We start from the raw sequence: 9,975 nt of genomic DNA on the forward strand, positions 1-9,975 counted from the left end.
TCAAATTTTGTGCTGCAAAAGGTTACAAGTAAAGGGAAAAGAGATTGATGGGAATGTTGGGAAAAGAGATTGATGTGAATGTTTGGAAAACAGAGAGTGAGGCATTCAAGGCTGGAGAGATGGATAGAAGGAGATAAGGGAGATAGAGAGAGAGCAAGAGAGAGTACTGTACCTGTTCTTTTTTCACTCAATTTGTCATAGTAATCTGGAGGTCCCTTGGACTTGAGCACTGTGCTTGCCTCTGCACACAAGCCACTTGGACTTAAGCTCAGGGTCAATAAGTACAATGACAGTCGAATGCTTTCCAAGTTAAGCAGTCAGTAACTTATGAGAAGCTATGTCTATATGCAGCCAAATATCTAATCCTAGATAAGCAGTTTTACCTTTTATGGTCAATTGGACAATTTATACAAGCTTCTGAATCAACATTATGTAATCCTAAGGAGAAGCACCAGGATGGAATGAACATTACCCAAACCTGTAATCACAACAAAGATACCCCTTAAAATCAGTCTGCATTCATTAACAAAACATTTCTCTAAATCTGCACATGAAAATGTTTGTAAAAGTGACTGAACTGAAAGACCGGGCAAGCCAGGAGCTTCAGAAGGACGCCCAAGGTGTTTTAACTGAGAAGTCCTCAGTGAAGAATATCAGGACAGACTAAACAGTTTTCGTCTCAGCATACTAACATGGACAATTAGTAACCTCAAGATAATGAACTTCGTCAGAAAATGATGGAAATGTGTCTTGAGTGAATGTGTGTGAGAGATGAGAGCATAGGATGGTATTTAGGAAGCTGTGGCAGATGAATAACCAGCCGCCTTGGGGAGCCAAGCAAGGGAGAATACCCAGCCAGATGTTCTCAAGATATTTCCAAACAAAAATGTGCATTAAACATTCTCCAGCACCTCTGGATTCAGTGAACCAGTTTGCAAGCAGGCTGTTCAAAGAAATTCAAAACAGACATTGCCAAGAGTAGCCCCTAAATGGGTACACAAGTTGATAACCAGTAACACAGAGAAGTTCTATGAACTAGTATTACAGTTTGGGTTCAACTTTAAGCCAGCATATGAAACCCAAACGACCTCCTTTTGGTTCCAAAAAATGACAACTTTCTTTTTATTTTTGCCTCTAACTTAGTTGGAATGTAATTTCTGTTGGCCAGCCTTTCTGCTGGATTCTCTATTGTTAAGTTTTCTGTTAAGATTAAACTGCTTTAATAAAGAATTCAAAATGACCAATGAAGTTGTATTATGAACTTAGAGGAAGATAATGGATCAAAGTGCTGAATATAACACAGAGGAAAACCTAATAGTAGCACTTTTTGCTCAACTTAACCCAAAAAAAAAATCAATAAAAAGAGAGAATTGCATCAATATGCTTTTATACTTATTTTTTAAGGTTAAAATGACAACTTTCTTTTTATTTTTGCCTCTAACTTAGTTGGAATATAATTTCTGTTGGCCAGCCTTTCTGCTGGATTCTCTTTTGCTAAGTTTTCTGTTAAGATTAAACTGCTTTAATAGAGAATTCGAAATGGCCAATGAAGTGGTATTATGAACTTAGAGGAAGATAATGGATCAAAGTGCTGAATGTAACACAGAGGAAAACCTAATAGTAGCACTTTTTGCTCAACTTAATCAATAAAAAAGAAAGACAATGCTTTTATACATTTTTTCTACAATTACATCTAGTAGAAATATCCAACAAAAAAATTCCCTTGAGATATAAAGCCTGATTTTCCAACCTAGCCCAGGGGAAAGAGCAGCTACACAGGCTTTATCTCCATAGAAAAGTTGAAGAGATGACGTGAGAAGCAGAAGGATCAATGAACATTTCTGAGCTAGAAAAGATGAGATTGACAGCAGAATAGGATGCCAAAGATGAGATTCTAAACAGGCCAAAGCAAATTATAGGGGATCAGGATGTCTCCACAGCTCTTCTCCTTTCCTCTTCTTCAGCTTTAAGCCAAGCAGCCTAATGAGATTGAAAGAAAACATCAGAAGACCAAGAGAAGTTTTGGGTCAGACTCAGAACATAATGAAACCAAAATTACTACTAGGGGGCAAAAGTGATAGTTTTCGATTGAAAAAAAAAGGAGGAAAAAACAAGAAAAAAAGAAAAGGAGAACTTGCCTTGTCCCTTTGAAGCCTAGAGAGATGAGGACGCATAGAATTTTCAAGGCTCATGCCTCCCCATGCTTCTTGTAGCTCTTTCTGCCTTGCCTCTCTGTGAGCAACTGAATGCCTAATGTGATCCTCTGATTGCTGAGCAGCTGCCACCATCATTTCTCTTTCAAATCTAGACTTGTGTTTAACCAAAACCTGATCCAAGCTGCTTTCCTGGCCACCATACTTGTCTAACTCTTTCTTGGTGTCCTTCCTCAGAACACTCATTGCTGCTTCTTCCTCTGATTGCTGAGCAGCTGCCATCTTTTCTCTTTCAAGTCTGGACCTGTGTATAACCAGAACCTGATCCAAGCTGCCCTCTTGACCACCCCCCTCATTTAACCCTTTCTTGGAGTCCTTCCTCTTAACCTTCGTTGCTTCTTTTTCCTTGGCCTTAAACTCCATTTTCTCTCTTTCCAACCTTGACACATGCTTCACTAAAACCTTATCCAAACTTTCAAAGTCTGTTGTACCATTTCCTCCATTTCTCAAATCTTGTTTCTGGATATAGCGGTGACTTCTCGATGATACTTCTTCCACTGTATCGCCCATTTGACCAACATTATCTGGTGTAGCAAGGATCTTGTGATGACAATTTCCTGCTTCTTTCAATCCATTATATTCACCTTCATGTGACAACTCTTGTGCTGCCTTCAAGGATGGTTGCTTATCCTCTCCAAGGACATTCTTGTTCAAGTCAATGCTTTCGGTCCCCTCAGGAGCATCGTCTCTTGCCGATAATGATAAAGTTTCTTCTGGGACTCCAGAAGAAGTCAAAGATCTAGCCTTTCTGCTCTCAGCAACCTTGCCACCTTCAAGTGGCTCAAAATTTCTTCTGCTCTTTGCTTCCTGGACCTCCTTTTCCAGTCTAGATACATGTTTTACCAGAAACTTGTCTAGACTGGGCAATTCTGTAATATCTTGCTTTGCAGGACAGAATCTGTCCACTTTTTTGGTATTCATTTTGGAACATTTTTCATTTCTCCTCGCCTCTTCAATCTCCTTCTGAAGCTTAGAAGAATGCTTCACTAGAATAGTACCCAAGTCAGACACACTGGTATCTTTACCAACATTCTTGTGATCCTCTTTAAACATTTCCCCTGATTTCTTCATGGCCTGTTCAATTTCCAGTTCAATCATTGGAGAAGTCCTCTGAAGATTACTTCCAGAGTCTGGGTTGTTATGGTCTGAACTTGTGTAATCAAGTGAGCATAATAACCTATCATCATCAGGCTTATTGTCTAGCTTCTGCTCACTCAAATTGTTAGCTTCTTTCATCCTAGCATTTTTTGCTTCTAGCACCTCCTTTTCAAGTCTTGTAAGTCGCTTCACCAGAAACTTGTCCAGGCTTGGAAATTCTGTTTCAGACATCTTTTTCTTCAACTGATCCTCAATGTTAGATTTGCTTACTGATCCTGCTCCAGAAATGGACAATCTGCTACAAGCATGAAGACGTGAGTAATGATTAGCAGCAGCACTGTCTAAATTATGCTTCTTATAACCTTCTACTTCAGCAAGAGCAGCATTCAGACCACAAGTTGCTACTATAGTCGCAAGTGAAGCAAGCTCATCTTCTTGCAAACCTTCAAGCCTTTCCAGCATCATTTCCTCAAGTTTAGTCATATTAAACTTTTGAGACACTTGACTTTCCTTGTATTCCTTTTGCATCACTCCAGAAATTTCTTTCTCAAAATCTGATCCAGTATCTGATTCACATTCAGAAGAGAACTCCGAGAAGTCCTGGAAGTTTTGATCAGAATCTGGATTCTGACTGATTTTACGTAGGAGTTCTCTGAAGTCATCCTTCTTTATGGAAGGACAATTTGCAAGCTTGGTTAATGCTGCCTTTACTGCACAAGCTACTTGTTTATCCACCTCAAATGGAGTTTCAAAAGATGCTGAAACAGTATGAGTAGACGAATCTCCTCCTTTAGCAGCTGTTGTCTCAATTTTGCAACGCTTTTGAGGGCAATCTTTTATGTCATACATGGTTACACCAAGGGCAGTTGCAGCTTCAAATGCCTCTGCTGCAGTTTTTTCTGCTTCGAACATGTGAACTTCTGCACCTTTACAGTCTATCCTGTAAAATTACAGTAAAAAAATGATCAGAAAATATTCTAGACATGTTTTTCCAATCTGTCTAAGAGGGAACATGCTTCACTTCGTTTCTTAGTGTCTTATGAGGATCTCATAAAAACATCAGTACCTTGCTGCTTTAAGTATTCTGCACCAAGATGCTTCAACCATTGCAGCCTTTCGAGCCTCAATTGCCTTACTTGCAGCCTCCTTTACTGCAATTTTTTCTCTTAGTACTCTTGAGTAATGAGGATTTGAATCACCCAAAGTCTCATCCAGAGTTAAATTCATTCCATCTACTTCCTGTATACACATTGTCCGAGTCAAAAATTCGGGCAAAAGACAAACCAATTCAGGAGATGGTTGGTGCACATCAAACTACCTGCAGCAATTTTATTTTCCTTTTCAAGTATGAGTCCACCTTCTTCCGAGGGAACCAGTTTAGAGGTGAAGTTCTCCGATGAGGCGGCTTTCTAATCTGTGATGTACATTTGTTTAAGACATTCCAATTGGACTGTCCAGATTCTTTAACTGCTTTATTTTGCTACATAGCATAAAGAGAAAATCAGAAAATGCTAAAGGACAGCAAATCAGTAATAAAGGAATTTACAAAATCCGTCCGGCAATTTTCAGAAAGCTGTGCTCCAATAAACCAGAGGCGTCATCATAAACTACCAATGTACTAAACATTGTTCAATATGCTACTTAGCCTCAAGTTGATTTCAGGGAAACAATAAGAGTAACCATGTTCCTGTAAGAAGGATGAAGTTAGTCTCTATTGACACAGTCATTTTAGATTCTGCACTCCATGATTCTATCACATATCATAGGACTATGCATACTGAAAGGGCTATACTTGGGGATTAACTGATCAAAACTATACCTCTGAGCCCTTTGTTGTGTTATAACATGGTATAAGCAAACATGACAAGTAACTCAATTTAGCGATAAACAGTTGAAACAATTAACTTGTTAAGAAACTAAGATACAAATTCTTCTCATAAGAAATAAAGATGAGATGCAAAGTAGAAAAGGATCAACACAATGGGTTACTCCAGTAGTTCCAACCTAGAATCCTTCTTGTTTTTTAAAACGGTACAAATTTTCTAAACCGTACAACTTATCACTGATGTAGAACCATTTTCCAAGATGTCAATGACTATCTGCATTTCCGTACCCTTCTATAATTCAAAAAGTTAGCGGACTTTCAAAACTTTCTTCTATTTCTTCACCCACTCATGGTAGATTTTTGTTTGGTGGGGTTGTGATAGCAGAATTATATTAGAATCCCATCATAGTGAACCAACAAGAAAATCAGAACCCCCAGTCCCTACAATTACATATATGAAACCAAAAACCCATATTAAATTAAAAATCTTAACATCCAATAAAATACAGGATCTAAAGTTCCAAATAGAAAGATAATCAATTTTCAGAAAACAAAACAGACTGTTAATCAAAGTTCAGTACAACCCTGATAAACTTTACAAATCAACCCGCCAAAACCAGATAAAAAAGAACAAATCACAGAGTCAAGAGATGTCAACTTTATAAATACAGACACAATCCACAAAAAAAATCCAGGTAGTAGAAGCCAGGAAAGCCAGTAATTTCTTTTCATTTTTCTCTGATTAAAAGAAAAATGAGTAGACAGAAAGTACCTTTCCGATCTTAGAAGTAGCCATCACAGAATCACTTGAACTAGTACTACTACTGCTACTCTCTTTCTCAGGGGAAGCATCTTTTCTTTCCGTTTCGATACAACCCATGTCGAAGCATCCAAGATCCATTTGCCTCAGATAGATAGCTTTTCAAGATTTTGATGATCGATCAATGAATGCCCTGCTATATTTCTTGATGGTCCAAGAGATTGATTCACGTATACTACTAAAATTCTTGGTTTAGAGAAGATGGATTTCGTGAAAATGGAGAGTATGAGAGATGGAACTTTTCTTGATTTCTTGTCAGATGATGAAATATTGAACGGGTTTCTTGAACTGGAATGAGGTTTTTTGTTTTTAAAAGGAAAACTATCCGTTACGATTCTTTCCTTTCCAACGGTCAATTTTTATTTAGGAGAAAAGATCCGAAAGAGATCCGGCGGATATTAGGTTCTAATGAAGTGGATATTTCCTAGACCCGGGTATGCCCTCTTTTGAGATAAGCTCAATTAAAGGCTAATCAATACATTCGGATTGATTCCCCCAACAAAAATACATTCCAATTGATACTTTCAGAGAACAAGATCTTCAGGAATGCAAGACTTAGGGTTACTTCTTTGTTGGATGATTGTATACAAAATAAATGGCCATTTATGTTACATTTTTTAGTCCTATTTTGTGTGATTCTAAAGATTAAATTGGCAGGTAATGCAATGGACAAAATAAAAGCTAGATTTTCTGGGATGAGAAATCATGGTTAGAAATAGAAGCATTCCTTTCAATAGGGTTTTTACTACACTCGTTAATACACATACATGGTCTTTTTTTTTTACTATTGGCTACAAGTTTCAGTGACCATTAAACTATTCCCTGTGTCTATTTTTGAATATTAAACTATTTTTTTGTCTCAATTCAGTCACTCAATTAACTAATCAGTGCACCTATAACCATTTCGTCAGATTTTGTTCTTAATCTACAAAAAAAACCTAACATGTGCAAGTCACGTGTCAAATCTAAGGGTAAATATGTCCATTGAACTTCCGACCCGTAGAAATTTCAATGACCACTATTTTGATCGTATACTAATCACTCAATTATTTTTTAATTCAAAATGGCCACTCAACTCACAAATGTCTATGTTAGTGGTCATTCCGTCTAAATTCGGTATTAAACCTAACGGAATGAGTTGTATGTGCACTACACACACCTAAGACCATAGGAAAAATCATCCAAATAGATAAGACAAAAGTTTTAAATAGCATATCCTAAGAGCTTCCTAATATATTATCGGTTAAGTGAATGCTATTATTTTGGTTAGTTATGGCGTAATTTCCTAATATATGTGATACCCGCTTTCGCCGGTGTATCCACTATACCTATACTTAATTTATATCTACTTTCGTGGTTATGAAACTAACTACAAGTTCATTTCTTCTATGAAATTACATAAAACAAGTCACTAAAGTCACAAAGGTGCACCTCTACTTTCGTGAGTGTACTCCCTAGGTTTATCATTTCCTTGAACTAGTGTTAAATTTCAATTCGCATTGCAAACTTAACACCTTAAAATTATCACAATTAATGGCCAGTTAATCATGATTAGAAAAGCAAAAGTGATAAATAACTTGTTCAAAATAATATCATCAAATAATCAAGTAAAAATCACTAACAAAATATAGAAAGTTCATCCATAACTCTAGGCATAAAATTTAGCAAAACATATAAAAACACAAATCCAAAACTTCCATATTAACCATACTTAAGAATTCAATACAAAAGATAAAGAGTTAGAGAAGTGATAGCCCTTGTCACATGAGTTTCAACCTGATACGAAATATGGGCCGCTTATGGGCCATGTTTTGGGTTGCAAGACATTGAATCTTTTAGTAATAGTTAGTAGTTTATTTTCTAGATTTCTATTTTATTTGCTAGGAATAAATTCGGTCCAAGACCTCATGTTGAGTTGGATCCGATTTATAGAGTCTAGGCTCACTATTACTTAAGTTGGTTAATTAGCTTTTATTCGGTTATGTTGGGCCAGCTTAAAGCCTTCATTGGATCGATTATAAGCTGACCATTAGATAGTGGATTTGAGTAGTGGAATCGGGCCAAAGGCCTAGCCTAGCGGAGTTAGGGTTTTCAAGTCACTTTAGGTTTTCAAGTTGTATGGCTATATATAGCCAAGGCAAGAGACCTTCAGGGGGGAGTTTTTTGACGATTAATAAAAATTACATTGAGAGTTCTCTCAAGTTTCATTGAAGCACCTTGAATATCTTAGATTTGTATCTTAGGTATTCAATTGACTTATCAATCTAGGACCGCGCTAGATTGTGGCGTCTTCTACAAGTACCGAGGTTCGTTGACCACGTGATCAACGGGTTTAGGTGATCCGCTGCGTTCGTCGTCTTCAACGTGAGTCTTTACCTTCTAGATCCAAGCCTTTTTGTACGGGTTGCATCACACGGTTGGTGCCGTTCGTATCAGAGCTAGTTGAAGGTATCACGCATATCCTTGTTTTCTTTTCTTTTGGTATCGTTTCTAATCTGTCCAATCTGTCCGCCATTGTTTGTCTTGTTTTGGAGTCAACAAAATTCTGTTCGTGTAGTCTCTAATCTGTTCAAGCTTTGTCGCATCTGTGTGGATCTTGTTTTGGGTCGAAAATTGGTCGAAAATTCTGAGTTGTTGCTCCATTATTGTGTCGTTTGGTCTCTTGTGGTTTTCTGCCGTTTTGTCCTTAATTCTGTCCGCATCAAGTCTGAAGTTATTGTTGTGTTTGAGGGTCACAATTTCAGTCCAACAAATGGCTACAATCTGTTGAGGGCAGTCCGCAATTGCTTCCTCTTAGCCGTGTGTTAAAAATCTGTTTTGTCTCTCGTTGGTTGTCTTGCATTCGGATTTGTCCAACGTGCATGTTGAGTTGTGTACGGCTGCCACAACTTTTGGGGTTGTCCGTGAGGGGGCATTAGGGTTGTTCTAGAGGTGTCTTGAGTCAAAAAAAAAAAGAAGAAGAAGGAAAGCTAGTTGCGGTGGTTAGGGTTTCTTCCCTCTTGTTGCATCTCGTGTTGCCGTGAGTAGTAGCCTGTCTAGGTTGCGATCTCTGTTATTTGCTGTTAGTGGTGGTCTATCCGGGTTAGCAGTTGTGAGTTTGAGTCGTGTGCACAACCCAGCAAAGTCGAAAAAAAAAAGAGAGAAGAAGAGAAAAGGAACGGCTGCCATACCTGTGTTTCCCTTGCTGTCCGAAATTTTCCTTGCGAACCGTGAGTTGTGGACTGATTTGGGTGTAAACCGTTAATTAGGAAGTTGCAATCATCTCACAGTCATGAGTTTGGAAATAGCCCAGGGGTATTTGGTGTAAATTAGCAAGTGCATGAAATCTGAGTTGTCCTCTGACAAGTGAAATCTGAGTTGCATGAAATCTGATTACTTGTTTTTGTCGGCCATACACAAATATTTCCCTTAGCTGAAGCTGTTTTGCATGAAAACTGATTGCTTGTTTTTTTCGGCCATACACAAATTAAAAAAAGCGGCCAGCCAAGTCCCAAGCGAAGAACACTCTAGCTGACCATTATTTCACCTTGTTGCTATAAAAAAAAAAAAAGAAGAAAGACAGCAAGCAACATAATTGTTTCGGCCAAGCCAATCAATTGCCAACCAAGTTAGAAATTTTATTGCCAACCAATTGAAGTGCTACATAGTGGTCCGAACTTTAAAACAAAAGCCAAAACAAACACAAAAATTCAAAAGTTTTGGTCCACTACTTCTTGAAATTCTTGACCACTTTGAGCCTTGGGAATTTGAGTTACTTTTTTAGCAAAAAGCTTCTTGTACTCCCTTGCGGTGGTAAAGGGTTTTCGTGATTTTGGAGTAAATTTCTTGGGCAAATCTTGGGTAACCCGTTTGGGGGGAGCCTGAGAAGGGTTAGTTGCACCATCTCAGTTGTCCATAACTCATTATTCTTGTCTTGATCCTAGCCAAAATTGCCAAATTGCCTTGACCAGAATTTACGAGCTTGTTTGCGGTTTTTGGGGTTAAAGTGCATGGCCATTAGGGTATGTAATAGCCTAGGC

The 9,975-nt window shown here is 38.0% G+C and overlaps 1 protein-coding gene across 1 annotated transcript; it reads right to left on the reverse strand.

Annotated features, from left to right (window-relative positions):
- Positions 1-1,610: 1,610 nt before the first annotated feature.
- LOC113768421 lies at positions 1,611-6,221 on the reverse strand. Its single transcript, XM_027312769.1, has 5 exons — positions 5,909-6,221; positions 4,630-4,791; positions 4,378-4,550; positions 2,139-4,251; positions 1,611-1,980 (listed from the first exon to the last, which is right to left on the reverse strand). Exons 1-5 carry the CDS (start codon positions 6,035-6,037, stop codon positions 1,924-1,926), a joined length of 2,634 nt encoding a protein of 877 aa, XP_027168570.1. The 5' UTR covers positions 6,038-6,221; the 3' UTR covers positions 1,611-1,923.
- Positions 6,222-9,975: the final 3,754 nt, after the last annotated feature.

Source organism: Coffea eugenioides, chromosome 4 (genome assembly GCF_003713205.1).
Source record: "Coffea eugenioides isolate CCC68of chromosome 4, Ceug_1.0, whole genome shotgun sequence".
In the NCBI taxonomy this organism is placed as follows: Eukaryota; Viridiplantae; Streptophyta; class Magnoliopsida; order Gentianales; family Rubiaceae; genus Coffea; species Coffea eugenioides.